Consider the following 19119-nt stretch of genomic DNA (forward strand, 5'->3'; position numbering starts at 1 on the left):
AGTATCCCACAATGCACCATGAAAAATAGTGTACAACTGATGGTCACTAACCAAGCAATATATACCATCATGCATTTTGGACGCGCTGGGGGAGAGGGGGAAAAAAAAGTGTGTTGGGGTGAATGGACAGAGGAAGAAACACATTATAAACAGACATTCAAGTACAATTAAAAATAGGAAGAGAATATAACAAAAGATGAAATAAAATATTACAGATAAAATACAAGAATAAAAAAAGTTACAGTGCAGAGCGATGAATTAATCAAAAGCCTCAAATTTAATTTAATAAAAGGCAATAGCAAAGAAGAAAGGATTCAGCCTTGATTTAAAACAACTGAAAGATGCAGAAGACACAAAGCATTTTGTATTTACAACCCCGATTCCAAAAAAGTTGGGACAAAGTACAAATTGTAAATAAAAATGGAATGCAATGATGCGGAAGTTTCAACATTCCATATTTTATTCAGAATAGAACATAGATGACATATCAAATGTTTAAACTGAGAAAATGTATCATTTAAAGAGAAAAATTAGGTGATTTTAAATTTCATGACAACAACACATCTCAAAAAAGTTGGGACAAGGCCATGTTTACCACTGTGAGACATCCCCTTTTCTCTTTACAACAGTCTGTAAACGTCTGGGGACTGAGGAGACAAGTTGCTCAAGTTTAGGGATAGGAATGTTAATCCATTCTTGTCTAATGTAGGATTCTAGTTGCTCAACTGTCTTAGGTCTTTTTTGTCGTATCTTCCGTTTTATGATGCGCCAAATGTTTTCTATGGGTGAAAGATCTGGACTGCAGGCTGGCCAGTTCAGTACCCGGACCCTTCTTCTACGCAGCCATGATGCTGTAATTGATGCAGTATGTGGTTTGGCATTGTCATGTTGGAAAATGCAAGGTCTTCCCTGAAAGAGACGTCATCTGGATGGGAGCACATGTTGCTCTAGAACCTGGATATACCTTTCAGCATTGATGGTGTCTTTCCAGATGTGTAAGCTGCCCATGCCACACGCACTAATGCAACCCCATACCATCAGAGATGCAGGCTTCTGAACTGAGCGCTGATAACAACTTGGGTCGTCCTTCTCCTCTTTAGTCCGAATGACACAGTGTCCCTGATTTCCATAAAGAACTTCAAATTTTGATTCGTCTGACCACAGAACAGTTTTCCACTTTGCCACAGTCCATTTTAAATGAGCCTTGGCCCAGAGAAGACGTCTGCGCTTCTGGATCATGTTTAGATACGGCTTCTTCTTTGAACTACAGAGTTTTAGCTGGCAATGGTGGATGGCATGGTGAATTGTGTTCACAGATAATGTTCTCTGGAAATATTCCTGAGCCCATTTTGTGATTTCCAATACAGAAGCATGCCTGTATGTGATGCAGTGCCATCTAAGGGCCCAAAGATCACGGGCACCCAGTATGGTTTTCCAACCTTGACCCTTACGCACAGAGATTCTTCCAGATTCTCTGAATCTTTTGATGATATTATGCTCTGTAGATGATGATATGTTCAAACTCTTTGCAATTTTACACTGTCAAACTCCTTTCTGATATTGCTCCACTATTTGTCGGCGCAGAATTAGGGGGCTTGGTGATCCTCTTCCCATCTTACTTCTGAGAGCCGCTGCCACTCCAAGATGCTCTTTTTATACCCAGTCATGTTAATGACCTATTGCCAATTGACCTAATGAGTTGCAATTTGGTCCTCCAGCTGTTCCTTTTTTGTACCTTTAACTTTTCCAGCCTCTTATTGCCCCGTCCCAACTTTTTTGAGATGTGTTGCTGTCATGAAATTTCAAATGAGCCAATATTTGGCATGAAATTTCAAAATGTCTCACTTTCAACATTTGAAGTGTTGTCTATGTTCTACTGTGAATACAATATCAGTTTTTGTGATTTGTAAATTATTGCATTCCGTTTTTATTTACAATTTGTACTTTGTCCCAACTTTTTTGGAATTGGGGTTGTATTAATGTGGGAAATATGCTCAGTATAATATGTATTGATTATTTTGAAAACCCACCAGCCGACTGACCTGGCATGTTTTAATTGTGCGACGGTAATGACATAAATAACGGCGCGGCGGGGTAGTGTCCGAAAGCGTTTTTTCATTTTCCCAATGAGCTCACTATATAGTCCTCTATATAGTAATTCCCTATATAGTGAGTAGGGAGTAGTGAACGAGTGAGTGGTTTCGGATACAGGAAGAGAGTCCAATATAATGAATATTGGGAACAAGAGCGCTCTGAGAGCACAATATGCCCCGCTGGCAACTTTGCCATAACTCTGGCAAAATGTGACTGAATTGAACGAAATTACAATACGTGTATTACCGACATATAACAAAGAATTCTGTGAAGTTTCGTGAAATTCCTCCAAAAATTGTGAGAGGAGTTGGATTTCAGAAGAACGTACACCCTCATGAAATTGTCAAAGTACAAGTTATTTAATCAAACCTCAAAACTCTGGTAACATTTTCACAAACAAAATTAAATCGCAATATGGGTATTATCATCATATATAAAAAGGCCTTTTGACAAGCTTCGAGAAATTCGTTCAAAAATTGTGAGAGGAGTTGATTTCAGAAGGAAAACACACTCTCATGAAATTGTCAAAGTATAATTTTGTTAATCAAGGGCTGTAACTCTGGTAAAATGTGACCAAATTGAACAAAATTACAATATGCATATTACTGACATATAACAAAGAATCCTGCCAAGTTTCGTGAAATTCCTCCAAAAATAGTGACAGGAGTTGAGTTCAGAAGTTGAGCACCCTTCCCGGGACGGACGGACGGAAATCACCACGACATAATCCCTCTTTGGGCCTTTCGACCAGCGGGGATAAAAAGGTTCCAGGTGTGACAGTGAATAACAGTCCTTGCGATTTATCCTTGTTGTGGAATTTGTCTCATCACCCAGTCGCCAAGTTCTTTTTAGCTAAAGGGATAACGAAAGCAAGTGAACTGATGGTTTAGTGTTTTTTAGCAACCAGATTTCTTGTTCTCTCCAATGTATTTAGCTAGCTAAACTAGCTTAGCATTAATCTCATACACTATATGCTCAAAAGTGTGTGGACACCTCACCATCACACCCATATGTGATTTTTGAACATCCCATTCCAGATTAAATCCCTCTTGCGGTTATAATAACCTCACTAGATTTTGGAGCGTGGCTGTGGGGATTTGCTCATTCAGCCACAAGACCATTAGTGAGGCCAGACACTGATGTTGGGTGAGGAGGCCTGGGGTGCAATCGGCATTCCGGTTCATCCCAAAGGTGTTCAGTGGGGTTGATGTCAGGGCTTTGAGCAGGACACTTAAGTTCTTCCACACTGACTTTGGCAAACCATGTCTTCATGGAGCTGCCTTTGTGCACAGAGGCACTATCATGATGGAATATGTTTAGACCCCTTAGTTCCAGTGAAGGAAAATTGTAATGCTACAGCTTTCACATACATCCTAGACAACTGTATGCTTCCAACTTTGTGACGACAGGTTGGGGATAACCTACATATCGGTGTAATAATCAGGTGCCCACAAACTTCTGGCCATATATATTGAACATGCGTGTAGCTTTAAGTAAAGCCCTCGCATTGACTCTGTAGAGTGCTGAACAGAGCACAGTGAGATTAAAGACTAGCGCTTATATTTTGGGCATGAGCATGGCCCCGGCGGTGTTCAACAGTACCTACTTTTACATTTTACTTATTTGTGATCATCTAATTTCCATCCAGTGATTTGTTTTATGATCAAAATTCTATTTTATTAAATATCGGAATGCATTTTTGATAGCTATTTTGTCACTCCTATAACAAGTTATGAGTGTTTGAAATATGCTCTGTAATATATCAAAGCGATGGCCGTAAACGAGATTCGTTGAGACCTGTGCGAGACTTCGTAGGACGGAAGTAAAACGTACAGCGGAAATCAAAGTGACCAACATCTGTCAACGTTGTCAAAAGACGTGCACGCCCTCTTTCGAATGCTGACGTAATCAAGCCGGAAGTTTTGTTTGTTTTGATAGCAATCAGGGAAGTTTGAAAAAAGTAGGCAGTAATCATCATTTAAACTCGTTTTTGTGCAATATTTCATCTGGGAAACAGTTTTCAAAATGGCGGCACTGACACCTGGCTGACACGTCACGTTTCGAAGTCTCGCACAAGTCTTGTGAAGATCGCGCGGATAAACGTCACCTGCTGTGGACCAAACGAATTAAATTCAACATGGCCAAAAACCGAATAGGCCGATAAGTATAATATTTAATTGCAATTAGTTGCCAATATGAGTCACGATATAAGGTTACTAAAACCGAAAACGTAATTGAATAACACGTTAATTAAGAAATAAAGCAAGTTTAAAAATGACTTCAGTTCTCCTTTAATGCTTCATCAAGTTTCATACCAAATATGGTCATCATGAAAATATACATATGATATGATATTAAATTACAAAGGAAATTATGCATGTGTGTTAGTGTTTGGGCCTGCCAATCGCTAATATTTATTATTCATAATGATTATGTTGTAATAATAATTACAAATTATTATGATTATTATTTGTTTATTTTTAAATATAGCTGTGGTAGATTTCTGCTTGGAACACAGAACCAGTATACAGTACCATGTCAAAAGTTTGGACACCCCTACTCATTCATAGGCTTTTCTGTACCTTGATTATTTTCTACATTGTAGAACAATACTGAAGACCTCAAAACTATGAAATAACATCTGGAACATACAACCCCAATTCCAAAAAAGTTGGGACAAAGTACAAATTGTAAATAAAAACGGAATGCAATAATTTACAAATCTCAAAAACTGATATTGTATTCACAATAGAACATAGACAACATATCAAATGTCGAAAGTGAGACATTTTGAAATTTCATGCCAAATATTGGCTCATTTGAAATTTCATGACAGCAACACATCTCAAAAAAGTTGGGACAGGGGCAATAAGAGGATGGAAAAGTTAAAGGTACAAAAAAGGAACAGCTGGAGGACCAAATTGCAACTCATTAGGTCAATTGGCAATAGGTCATTAACATGACTGGGTATAAAAAGAGCATCTTGGAGTGACAGCGGCTCTCAGAAGTAAAGATGGGAAGAGGATCACCAATCCCCCTAATTCTGCGCCGACAAATAGTGGAGCAATATCAGAAAGGAGTTCAACAGTGTAAAATTGCAAAGAGTTTGAACATATCATCATCTACAGTGCATAATATCATCAAAAGATTCAGAGAATCTGGAAGAATCTCTGTGCATAAGGGTCAAGGCCAGAAAACCATACTGGGTGCCCGTGATCTTCGGGCCCTTAGACGGCACTGCATCACATACAGGCATGCTTCTGTATTGGAAATCACAAAATGGGCTCAGGAATATTTCCAGAGAACATTATCTGTGAACACAATTCACTGTGCCATCCGCCGTTGCCAGCTAAAACTCTATAGTTCAAAGAAGAAGCTGTATCTAAACACGATCCAGAAGTGCAGACGTCTTCTCTGGGCCAAGGCTCATTTAAAATGGACTGTGGCAAAGTGGAAAACTGTTCTGTGGTCAGACGAATCAAAATTTGAAGTTCTTTATGGAAATCAGAGACGCCGTGTCATTTGGACTAAAGAGGAGAAGGACGACCCAAGTTGTTATCAGCGCTCAGTTCAGAAGCCTGCATCTCTGATGGTATGGGGTTGCATTAGTGCGTGTGGCATGGGCAGCTTACACATCTGGAAAGACACCATCAATGCTGAAAGGTATATCCAGGTTCTAGAGCAACATATGCTCCCATCCAGACGACGTCTCTTTCAGGGAAGACCTTGCATTTTCCAACATGACAATGCCAAACCACATACTGCATCAATTACAGCATCATGGCTGCGTAGAAGAAGGGTCCGGGTACTGAACTGGCCAGCCTGCAGTCCAGATCTTTCACCCATAGAAAACATTTGGCGCATCATAAAACGGAAGATACGACAAAAACGACCTAAGACAGTTGAGCAACTAGAATCCTACATTAGACAAGAATGGGTTAACATTCCTATCCCTAAACTTGAGCAACTTGTCTCCTCAGTCCCCAGACATTTACAGACTGTTGTAAAGAGAAAAGGGGATGTCTCACAGTGGTAAACATGGCCTTGTCCCAACTTTTTTGAGATGTGTTGTTGTCATGAAATTTAAAATCACCTAATTTTTCTCTTTAAATGATACATTTTCTCAGTTTAAACATTTGATATGTCATCTATGTTCTATTCTGAATAAAATATGGAATTTTGAAACTTCCACATCATTGCATTCCGTTTATATTTACAATTTGTACTTTGTCCCAACTTTTTTGGAATCGGGGTTGTATATGGAATTATGTGGTAAACAAAAAAGAACCCCAGTGTTAAATAAACTATGTTTCATAATTTAGATTCTTCATCATAGCCAGCGTTTACTTTGATGACACTTTGTACACTATTGCCATTATCTTAACCAGCTTCATGAAGTAGTCACCTGGAATGCTTTTCAGTGAACAGCTGTGCCTCGTCAAAAGTTAATTCATGCCAATTGTTGCCTTCTTAATGAGCTTGAGATCAAACAGTAAATAATAAAAATACAGTAAATAGCCCTTTTCCACGACTGTATTAATCAACTAGTAGTTATTGCCCGTGAACCTGATTTCCTCTGAATGGTGCTCTTCACAAGGGCTAAATCGCTCCCCGTGTCTCCTCGGTGCCGTAGACTCGGCCCTAGTGGAAGTCTCCGGCGAGGAGCGCTGATTGCAAGGTCTGTACAATCAAAACTCTCAGGCAAGTAGGGGAGGGGCTTCCCCATCGAGACAGCGCGCAGTGTGTTAGCGTGAGCAGGTAGCCTATGGGAAATAAATAGTGTGTTGGATTAGCACTAATCCCATGTTTTGGAAAATCGAAAATGTTGTCTTGGGCCCCTCACCAGTCCATGTGCAAAGTATGGAGTATGGGGGTCCAGCCATGTCGATTAGCATAGGTGAACAGACAGAGAGACAGACAGCCTTCCTTTAGTAGTGTAGTGTAGAGAGAGAGAGAGAGAGCCAGCCAGCCAGATAGACAGATAGATATTATGTCAAGAACCGTTCAACTAACTAAAGAGAAAGGACATCATTATTTTAAGACATGAAGTGACAAAAAGTTTAAGGTATTGGTTATGTGAGGTAAAATATCGTTATAAAATATCTAATATTTAAGTTTTTTTGCTTTGGAGTAATCTCAATAAACTAGAATTCAGCAGAAACAGAGCTGTAATTCAGTTTTATGGGAACTGTGTAGTAATAAGTGTGTGTGTGTGTGTGTGTGTGTGTGTGTGTGCGTGTGTGTGTCTTCCTTGTGCATCAAGACTGATATCATTTCTTTTTTCTTGGCTGAGAGTCATGCGCCTGTGTGCATTCGTTTTTTTTTAAACCCATGTAATCTAACACTGGGAGAATTCACAGCTCCGCCATTCTGACCTTTTAGAGAACTCACACTTCACTCATCAGCCTATGCTGTTATTTACATTCCATCAATCACACCAGCCATGTTAGGTGTTCACTACTTGCTTACTGTATGTAAGCGCTGATATCAAACCTGTCCTTGTAAAATCCTATCCTGATGAATGAATAAATATTACTGTGTGCTTATATCCACCTGCTTCATCAGTCACTTTCTTTGTGTAAGACATTTACAGGGATATAGTGTTTACTTTATTTGTCGGCTGGATTAAAAGCTGTAATAAATACTGCTCGTTTGTCGTAATCATGAGTGACAGCGGACCGTCCGATTCCACAAACAGACCATTAGGATGGAAAAGAAAGGCATGGTGTGAATGCAAAAACACTTTCACATCTATAAATGGAAAAATACACTTTTGCAGACACTAAAATATGTATAGCTACACAGTGCAAAAATCTGTGTATTCTCAGAGGCTGATGAATTATTCAGTCCATCCCAAGATATATATATATATCAGTACGGCTGCCTAACTTGAAATGCATGCCGTTTGAGAAAAATAGAGAAGTTGGGAAGTGAAATACCTCATCTGCTCCAAATAAAAACTTGTGAAATGTTTCTTACAACCATTTGTTAACCTTGATCTGGCCTCTATCAGCAGGTTTTGTAGCAGCTTGCTTGCTCACGGGTATACCACAGATTTTATAGATTCTTGTGTCCCAGCTCAGTGTGTTCATATCACGGCTAGTAGAAAACACTCTGAACCAAGTGTTCCTTGTGGAACATATTATCTTGATAAAACATCCAGACCCATAAAAAAAAAAAAATGGAAAGACAAAACGTATTCAAGCAAACGGGGTCATGAAGTTTTCACGTTGTTTGTTTTTTTTATTTCCACTATTATTTTTCTCTAATTGCCAGGAGCAACCTTTCATTTTTGTCAGTGAACACCTTCATTGCACCTGATGACCTGTCTGTGCAGATGTTCCTCAGAGCATTACTTCTCTCTGGATCACTGTAAATCCACCCCCTGTTCTTTCAGTAAGAAATCTGACACTGAGTGCTGAGTTAGAGCTGAGATTGAGGTTACACAAGGTAAAAATAAACAAGCTTCACATTAATCTCATTTTAACCTCTTGTAATAACACCTCTTCATCTGTATTGCTAAACGAGTTCATAATTCATGTTTGCCAGAAATGAGGTATTTAGAAAAAAAGTGCCTACAGACAAATTTAGGGAAAAATAAAAAAAAAAAGCAGGCAGAACAACAAAAGAATCTTACCTATCATCGGGGATTCTATGAAACTCCACGCATTGGTATGAGGCACATAAGACTGCAGGACCCCAGCCGAGCGTCCAGCCTCGTTTACCCCTCCGAACACGTAGATCTTCCCCCGACACACTGTCGCTGCTGCAGAATGCACTGGCTTCGGCAAAGGTGACACTGTCTCCCACTGGTTTGTGATAGTATCATACCTAGACATAGAACATACTACGTTTAAAGGAGAACTGAAGGCAAATTTTTTATGATCAAAATTCTATTTATCTCATTTTATTAAATATCGGAATGCATTTTTGATCGCTATTTTGTCGCTGCTATAGCAAGTTATGAGTGAAATATGCTCTGTAATATATCAGTCCATATGTCAAAGCAATGGCCGTAAACGAGATTCGTTGAGACCTGTGCGAGACGTCGTAGGACGGAAGTAAAACGTACAGCGGAAATCAAAGTGACCGACATCTGCCAACGTTGTCAAAAGACGCACGCGCCCTCTTTCGAATGCTGATGTAATCAAGCCGGAAGTTTTGTTTGTTTCGATAGCAAATCAGGAAAGTTTGAAAAATGCAGGCAGTAATCTTCATTTAAACTCGTTTTTGTGCAATATTTCGTTTGGAAAACAGTTTTCAAAATGGCGGCACTGACACCTGGCTGACACTTCACGTTTCGAAGTCTCGTGAAGATTGTGCGGATAAGCGACGCCTGCCGTGGACCAAACGAATTAAATTCAACATGGCTAAAAACCGAATAGGCCGATAAGTATAATATTTAATTGCAATTAGATGCCAATACGAGTCACGATTAAAGGTTACTAAAACCGAAAACGTAACTGAATAACACGTTAATTAAGAAATAAAGCAAGTTTAAAAATGACTTCAGTTCTCTTTTAACCGTGTTAATGCCAGTTGTGCTTTAGGATTAGGTAAAGAAAATATGTAAGAATGCACATCGTGTGTAACAAAATATGAAAGAAAATCCATTTAATATATGATTTTATGGGCGGCACGGTGGTGTAGTGGTTAGCGCTGTCGCCTCACAGCAAGAAGGTCCGGGTTCGAGCCCCGTGGCCGGTGAGGGCCTTTCTGTGCGGAGTTTGCATGTTCTCCCCGTGTCCGCGTGGGTTTCCTCCGGGTGCTCCGGTTTCCCCCACAGTCCAAAGACATGCAGGTTAGGTTAACTGGTGACTCTAAATTGACCGTAGGTGTGAATGTGAGTGTGAATGGTTGTCTGTGTCTACGTGTCAGCCCTGTGATGACCTGGCGACTTGTCCAGGGTGTACCCCGCCTTTCGCCCGTAGTCAGCTGGGATAGGCTCCAGCTTGCCTGCGACCCTGTAGAACAGGATAAAGCGGCTAGAGATAATGAGACAAGATGAGATATGATTTTATATCACAGCGCTGTTGAATTTGCAAATCTTACTGCTAAGATGATGCTGATTAGTCTTCTATAAGAGTGGCTCGGACAGCAGCACTGGCTGTATTTCAAATCACAAGTATATAGTAAAGCAATCATTTCAATAGTAACAACGTATGTATACGGTCTATTCATTATTCATAAAGTGAAGTTTTCCTAAGTAGATGTTTATTTAACATTTATATAAAGCATCTTCAGTGTCGGTGCTTCGGAAGTAAATTTTCTGCCATAGGAAAGTCTTCAGGACAAAGGATTTCTCAGTGTTTCTCGGTAGTATGTGACACGCTGTATATTTCGTGTACATTTCTTTCATCTTACAAAATTCAAAAAAGAGAAAAAAAGACAGCCTGGTAAGGGAAGGACAGTTTACACTTGCTATAAGTGATAAAAGGTACTTGTCTTGTGGGTGTTCCACAATATTAAATGTAACTACAGATGTGTCAATATTCATCTCATCTCATCTCATTATCTGTAGCCGCTTTATCCTGTTCTACAGGGTCGCAGGCAAGCTGGAGCCTATCCCAGCTGACTACGGGTGAAAGGCGGGGTACACCCTGGACAAGTCGCCAGGTCATCACAGGGCTGACACATAGACACAGACAACCATTCACACTCACATTCACACCTACGCTCAATTTAGAGTCACCAGTTAGCCTAACCTGCATGTCTTTGGACTGTGGGGGAAACCGGAGCACCCGGAGGAAACCCACGCAGACACGGGGAGAACATGCAAACTCCGCACAGCAAGGCCCTCGCCGGCCACGGGGCTCGAACCCGGACCTTCTTGCTGTGAGGCGACAGCGCGAACCACTACACCACCGTGCCGCCTGTGTCAATATTGAATATTAAAATGTAAAAATTTGCTAAATACTGTGGTATAATAGAAAGAAAACTTTATGACATGATGCTGTATGAAAATAATCACCTTCCTTTGGGACATAACAGCATCACAGCAAGTTTTTTTCTTATTCCTCACTTAAAATCTGTTCACGAGGTGGACCTTTGGTAAACACCGTGGGTGTCTATTGTAAATTATTATTATACATACAGGACACTTTTTCGATGGAATAAAAACGTGTTCTATTCCCTTCTAGCGGGTTTCATTCATTTGGTTTGATAGCATGCAATATTGTTAGCATATCGCTTATCCTACATGTATTACGTCACTCTATCCAAAGGAGAATGAGCGCTGTATATGGGTTACAATATTGCATGGTTGTCAAGACAACATGATGTCATATGTCAGAGACGTAAAACTTCTGCGCTAGCGAGCGACTGGGACAATGTGTAAACAAACATGGCTGCCAGGTTTGCTTTGTTAAATATGGAATATTTTGAGAGAATTTTGAAAGAGAAAAATGCATTGAACACCCGAAAGGAATGTGTAGTAATAATAATAATAATAATAATAATAATAATAATAATAATAATATTGGTTGGCTTTTTTTGTGGTCTATCAAATATATTCCATTCAGCTACTTGTCTTTGGCTCGTTCAGTATCATGCTAGCTGAATAGAATACATTTGATATACCACTCAACGCCAGCCATTATTATTTAATTATACTGAAACTAATAGACTCTTCTTCAAAATTATTAACTTATTTAAAATGTTTGCCATTAAAAACAGAAAACTAAGCGATCTTGTATTGACACTTATACCACAGCCATGCGATATAAGAATGAGTGTTGAAGATGGTTTACAATACTGCATGGTTGTCAAGACAACGTGACATCACACATCGGAGCTGACGTTGTCAGGACAACATGACGTCACATGTCGGAGCTGATGCGAATATCCAGTGAGAAAGTTTTCTGCTGTGCATGCGCAGAAGCATTTCTTTGTTCGCTGGTGGCATCCAGAGTAAACTGTCGCAGTGAATTGAAAATGCCATAAGATACGTCTTGCATGTAAAACTTCCGCACTAACGAGCGACTGTGACAATTTGCAAACAAACATGGCCGCCACGTTTGCGTCGTTAAACGCGGAAGACGTACATGTACACTGGATTGACAGAACATTGAATTACATTGGATCAGAATCAGCATTGGATATTGGTAAGTTACCCCCCCTGTTCTTAACGCTTTGTAAAATCTATAATTGTTCCATCGAATGTGTATGTATAATAATAATAATATTCAAATCGTTCAATATTGTGCTAGCTGAACGGAATATATCTGATATACCACGGAAAAAAAGCCAGCCAATGTTATTTAAATATGTTCTGATTTTTTTTAAAATAAGACTGAACTAACCATGTCATGTGCAGACATTTTACTTCGCCAGTTTCATGAGTAAAGACATTTATTCCATTACACACCATCATTTGCCAGTAAACAGATAAGAAAATGCAGTAAGAAGACATTTAAGCCTATCAATCAGAATCGAATCAGTTCTCTCAACCCATGAGATTTAGTCCTATCCTTGCCTTGCTGTAGGCAAAAATGAATGCACCTGCAACCATTTCGAGGTCATTTAAATGCCAAAAAATACAGGAATAGGCACTGCTGGTGTCTGAGCCCACAAGGTAACATCATTAAATTTCACTCTGGTTGCTCCTTATCTAATCCAATGGCATAAACCCACAGGTCAAAGCGGATGTTATGTGTGGACTGTGTAATCCGATACAAGACAGGGCTGTGATTGAAGGGCTGAGCAACCCAGATTCTAAACCAAGATCATGCACTCAATGCTGGAAGAGGGCCAATGGGGAGTGCTGGGCTGACTGAGGCGACTGCCTGTTAGAAAAGTGAAAATTGAGCAGGGAGTGGGACTGAGCTGTGCTCTCTCTCTCTCTCACACACACACACACACACACACTCAGACTGTTATCAGACTTAATAGATGTGCAGGCAACTCAGTTTTGGGAAAGTTTGCAGATGAGCCAACTTTATCTACAGAACATCTTAGACGTGTATGATCACTGATGATGTAGAGAAACAGCCTACTGTAAACATGCAGATCAAACCCCAGCTACACCAACACTCAAATTAGCCAAGCGAGCCAAAGTGACAGAATTCATGCAACGGGAACCGTCAACACTGGCTGCAAACAGCGGATCGTCAAACAGAGCTAACGGTGAACTGAAAGCAGATGGCTTGTAAATGCAATGCTCCAGCCTCTCCCTTGGTGCCCATTCTGAGCAGCACAGTTTCATTGTCAGCTCAGCAGCACATGGCTGAGGCCATTAATTACACAGAGGGAGTGTGTTATCAGTTGACTTCTGTCGCTGTTTAATGGAAGTTTTACAGTGCAGTGGAAGGAACTAATTATGTGAAATAAGGGCTTGGAGGTTGTTTTTCTTTTTTTTGCTACATTTTCCCCCTACAGCTTGTTGTTAAAAAGAAAAATTATAAATAAAGCCAATTATTATTATTATTATGCTTTTTTTTACAGGGTGACGGTGGTTCTAATCAGTAGATTATCCGTAGTTTCGAATGAATTACAAAAATCAAGCATGTGCACCAGTTCAAAGGTCTGAATTAACAGTCCAAGAACTAGCAAAACATCATCTCTGACTTTTCATTAATTTTTAATCATGGCAGTTTCAAAATGAGGCTGGTTGGAGGAAAATTACTCACCATCTTCTTATCATCAGTTAAGCATCATGTGGCTTCTCTTAATAACTAGTATTCACACAAGTCAGGTACACTTCTTCTCAATAATTTCCAAGACCCACAAATTTCCACAAAAAGAAGCCGTTTGACTGACAATGAAATAATCCTTTCAGGAGCATGTCTGTAACATGCAAGACCATGTCTTTAACCCATTCCTCATGAAAAACTTTTCAAGACATGATTGTGGAACCGGGCGGCACGGTGGTGTGGTGGTTAGCGCTGTCACCTCACAGCAAGAAGGTCCGGGTTCGAGCCCCATGGCCGGCGAGGGCCTTTCTGTGTGGAGTTTGCATGTTGTCCGCGTGGGTTTCCTCCGGGTGCTCTGGTTTCCCCCACAGTCCAAAGACATGCAGGTTAGGTTAACTGGTGACTCTAAATTGACCGTAGGTGTGAATGTGAGTGTGAATGGTTGTCTGTGTCTATGTGTCAGCCCTGTGATGACCTGGCGACTTGTCCAGGGTGTACCCCGCCTTTTGCCCGTAGTCAGCTGGGATAGGCTCCAGCTTGCCTGTGACCCTGTAGAAGGATAAAGCGGCTAGAGATAATGAGATGAGATGAGATTGTGGAACCCTTTTCAATGTACAGTCAAGCCGTAAAGTCTGCACGCCCTTTTCACCTTCTCCACATTTTATTATGTTACAGACTTATTCTACAATAGATAGAGCTAATTTTTTGTCACAAAATTCTACACAAAATAGCCCATAATGACAAAGCGAAAGCAGGATTTTAGAAAATATGCAATTTTATTTTACTGACAAAAATAGGTTATTTACGGGTTACATATCTGTACACACCCTTAGCCTAATACTTGGTTGATGCACCTTTGGCAGGAATTACAGCTTCAAGGCGTCTTGGGAAAGAAGCTACGAGCTTGGCACACTTGTTTCTGGACATTTTTACCCATTCCTCTTGGCATATCCTTGCAAGCTCCGTCAGGTTGGATGGGGAGCATCGGTACACAGCCATTTTCAGCTCCTTCCACAGATGTTCAATTGGATTCAGGTCTGGGCTCTGGCTGGGCCACTCAAGGACATTCATGGCCTTTCTCCGAAGCCACTCCTTTGTTCTCTTGGCTGTGGTCCAGTCTGAGGTCCAGAGCGCTCTGGAGCAGGTTTTCTTCAAGGACCTCGGTGTACTTAGCTGCATTCATCTTTCCCTCTATCAGGAGTCGTCACCCCATTCCTGCTGCTGAAAAACATCCTCACATCATGATGCTGCCACTGCCATGCCTCACTGTAGGGATGGCATTAGCCAGGTGATGAGCGGTGCCTTTTTTCCTCCAGACATGATGCTTGGTATTCAGGCCAAAAAGTTCAATTTTGGTTTCATCAGACCAGAGAATCTTGTTTCTCATGGTTTGAGAGTCCTCTAGGTGCCTTTTTGCAACCTCCAAGCGGGTGGTCATGTGCCTTTTACTAAGGAGTGGCTTCTGTCTGGCCGCTCTACCATAAAAGCCTGATTTATAGAGTGCTGCCTGGATAGTTGATCTTCTGAAAGGTTCTCCCATCTCCACAAGGATACGCTGGAGCTCTGTCAGAGTGACCCTCGGGTTCCTACTCATCTCCCTGGCCAAGGCCTGTCTTCCCCGATCGCTCAGTTTGGCCGGGCGGCCAGGTCTAGGAAGATTCTTGGTGGTTCCAAACTGTTTCCATTTACAAAATGATTGTGGTCACTGTGCTCTTTGGAACCTGTAAAGCTGCAGCAATTTTTTGTACCCTTCTCCAGATCTATGCCTTGACACAAGCCTGTTTCTGAGGTCTGCAGATAATTCCTTTGACCCCATGGCTTGGAGTTTGCGCTGACATGCACTGTCAACTGTGAGACCTTATATAGGCAGGTGTTGGCAATCTCCAATCATGTCCAGTCAATTGAATTTACCACAGGTGGACTCCAATTAAGTTGTAGAAACATCTCAAGCAGTATCAGTGGAAACAAAATGCACCTTAGCTCACTTCTGGGTGTCATATCAAAGGGTGTGCACACTTGTGTACATATGATATTTTACATTTAGATTTTTAATAAATTAGCACAAAATTTCTAAAAACCTGCTTTTACTTTGTCATTATGGGCTATTTTGTGACAAAAAATGAACTCAATCTATTGTAGAACAAATCTGTAATGTAATAAAACGTGGAGAAGATGAAAGGGGTGTGCAGACTTTCTGGCTTGACTGTATTTTCCTTCAAAAAGCATTTAACATTCAGGGTTTTTTTTCTGTCAAGTCCCCCCCCCAAGATCCTGGATCCCGAAACTTGTGATGAGAAAAGGGTACAAAAATATGAGACACTTCATAACATCACATGTACAACCCCACCCCACCCCTTTACCAGCAGGGGATATCAAACAAAGATTTTAAGACATTGACAGAGCTTCTGAAGCTGAAACTAAACACCAAGATCTCTTGAACTGTCAGTTTTAAGTTAACCATGTATGTAACTCAAAGGAGGAGAGAAGTATGTGTCTCATGTTGAAGTGACAAGTGTCCCCATGCTGGTTCCTCTTCAGGATGAAGGACTGCACAGTTGCGTGATTCTTGATTGGCTGTCCCCAAGGGAAACATGCCCCCCATCTTTGTTACCAGCATGAAACATTAAACAAGCACTTCAAGACGTCTACACGACTGCCAGCCAAGACAGCTGGGGTGGGGGTGGGGGGTGGATTATGGGGTCTATGGTAACGTTGTATGGGTCAGGCACTGTGTCAGGTATCTGGGGAGATGATCACTACACAGTGGGCCTGCTGGCATGTCAGCCTTTCATCTCATCAACACTCCTTGTGGCAAGTGTGGCCAAATCCCTGACAGTTACATTCGCATATCTTTATCTCAGGTTTCTTCCATCTTTTTTGAGCCAGCGGCAGTAATAATATCTCAGTGACCATAAAAAGCCTCTTAAAAAGCCTTAACCATCCATCCATGCTAACTTCCCTGGAGAAATTACTCAGGGAGAACTCTGATACACTTGGAGAGAATCTCTCTAATATGCATTGAGTTTTAATTATAAAATGGATCAGCCTAATAGTACTCTAAATTAATTAAATCTCTTCCCACTGCCTGAGACAAAACCCCAATAAGATCCTTGCAGATTCAATAAGCATCAATGGCAAATAAATTGTTTTTAGTAAACAGGAGTAAAATTGTCTTTCCCAATCTTACCCATGATCCAAGACATGCTACTGTCCGTCTGCACTGTGGCCAGGTACTGAAAGCTGATGTTGACCATTAAATGAACAAATGCAGTGACATCGTTATGCCCTGTTGTGGTATATGTATCAGTTTCTTTGGCAGCATCCGTGCATAAGTAGATATTAGCATGTCTCCTACACAATGTGGCCATCAGCAACGTCAGCAAAAAGAGGGAAATAAACTTCAAGAGGAAGAGTCAGAGTGGAAAGAAAGCAATGATCCAGCTCATTGACTAATCCCACCCAAGTGGAGGAGCAGCACTCATGCCATTACTTATCTCCTCACACCAACCACCTTCACCTTCACGTTACGGGCAACACAGTCTCAAAACTAGGCCATGGTTGCCATACAAAATGCTCAATAAACAAACTAATTTCCTGAGCAGTCTTCCTAAAGCAGAGAGAGAGAGAGAGAGAGAGAGAGAGAGTGTTAGCGAGAGATAGAGACTTTATTTGTCTGGGAAAAAGGAGGGCACCTTGACAACCCAGACAGTCATGGGAAAAACATGAGGAAGAAGAGGAGGAGGAAGAGGGCTTGCCTACAGATGTCATAAATCGTTCCTGGTCTAATAGGATTTGTATATTGTGCTCCAACACACTGATTTAGTAGTTTTATTGCGCAATTGCTTCGTGGGTAGTGAGGGCTGCTGACCTGCAGGCCCTTTGGCATCATTAAAGGGGCATAGTGCTGTCCATCCATCCACAGAACAGATTAGGGAGTCATGTAGGGTGTACATGCTGAGCACTATTACACACACACACACACACACACACCAGCCACTATCAACCAACTCTCTAAAAAACAGCAGCTCTGACTGCACACAAACTCTGACCGCTTTCTGCATCAAGGATTTGTCTATTCTATATTCATAGTTGAATTATGCACATGTAATGAGGAGTTAATATCGAAACTTGCACATCTGTATTCACACCTCAGACCCACCTTTGAACTTGCACACTAATCAGACAGTTGTATGCGAAATGTGAGCCAAGACAGAGGCATGCATCTGAGCATAAACCCAAACTGGTACAGTATTTCGTGCACAGTATCAGCTCGAGCAATGAACAGTATTAAGTCTAGTGCCACTCTCTGACAGTTTGATAGTAACTGCAATATTAACTGTCAGCACGCATTATAAAACATTTAATAAATATTTTTAGTGGTGAAAATGTGCAGGATCAAGTGTTATAAGATAAGGATGGAATAATCAGGGCGGAAGTCTTGTTAAAAAAGACAGAGCAGTGATTACTGCTATTCCAACTACAGTCAGACGATTCATATTATTAGATTTGATATGATATTATATGTTTATTTGAATCTTTGTCATATCGCATTATCTCTAGCCGCTTTATCCTGCTCTACAGGGTCGCAGGCAAGCTGGAGTCTATCCCAGCTGACTACGGGCGAAAGGCGGGGTACACCCTGGACAAGTCGCCAGGTCATCACAGGGCTGACACATAGACACAGACAACCATTCACACTCACATTCACACCTACGGTCAATTTAGAGTCACCAGTTAACCTAACCTGCATGTCTTTGGACTGTGGGGGAAACCGGAGCACCCGGAGGAAACCCACGCGGACACGGGGAGAACATGCAAACTCCACACAGAAAGGCCCTCGTCAGCCGCTGGGCTTGAAATCAGGACCTTCTTGCTGTGAGGTGCCAGCGCTAACCACTACACCACTGTGCCACCCATGGTAAGAACGTATTTTTTATTAATTTTTCAAGAATTATTATTATAGCATTTTTCACAAACTGCTACTGTCATTTCGCCGATTTGTTTACATTCTAAGCGGAAATGATTCTGTCTGATGTTTTGTATAAAATTTGTATTTATCGAATTTGGAAAACAATTAAAATAAAAATGCTCCGTTTCTGGGGCGGCACGGTGGTGTAGTGGTTAGCGCTGTCATCTCACAGCAAGAAGGTCCGGGTTTGAGCCCGTGGCCGGCGAGGGCCTTTCTGTGTGGAGTTTGCATGTTCTCCCCGTGTCTGCGTGGGTTTCCTCCGGGTGCTCCGGTTTCCCCCACAGTCCAAAGACATGCAGGTTAGGTTAACTGGTGACTCTAAATTGACCGTAGGTGTGAATGTGAGTGTGAATGGTTGTCTGTGTCTATGTGTCAGCCCTGTGATGACCTGGCGACTTGTTCAGGGTGTACCCCGCCTTTCGCCCG

General features: G+C 41.2%; 1 protein-coding gene across 4 annotated transcripts in view; it reads right to left on the bottom strand.

Annotated features, from left to right (window-relative positions):
- LOC132894566 (kelch-like protein 29) overlaps positions 1 to 19119 on the bottom strand; it is a 291177-nt gene that overhangs the window by 13878 nt on the left and 258180 nt on the right. For 3 of the 4 annotated variants that reach the window (XM_060934564.1, XM_060934563.1, XM_060934561.1), the window contains one exon: positions 8732 to 8925. In XM_060934564.1, the coding sequence (XP_060790547.1) occupies positions 8732 to 8925 (194 nt within the window). Of the gene's footprint in view, positions 1 to 8731; positions 8926 to 19119 lie in introns of those variants that run through there. The other variant, XR_009655658.1, reaches the window with a different exon arrangement.

This window comes from Neoarius graeffei, chromosome 11, assembly GCF_027579695.1.
Source record: "Neoarius graeffei isolate fNeoGra1 chromosome 11, fNeoGra1.pri, whole genome shotgun sequence".
NCBI lineage: Eukaryota > Metazoa > Chordata > Actinopteri > Siluriformes > Ariidae > Neoarius > Neoarius graeffei.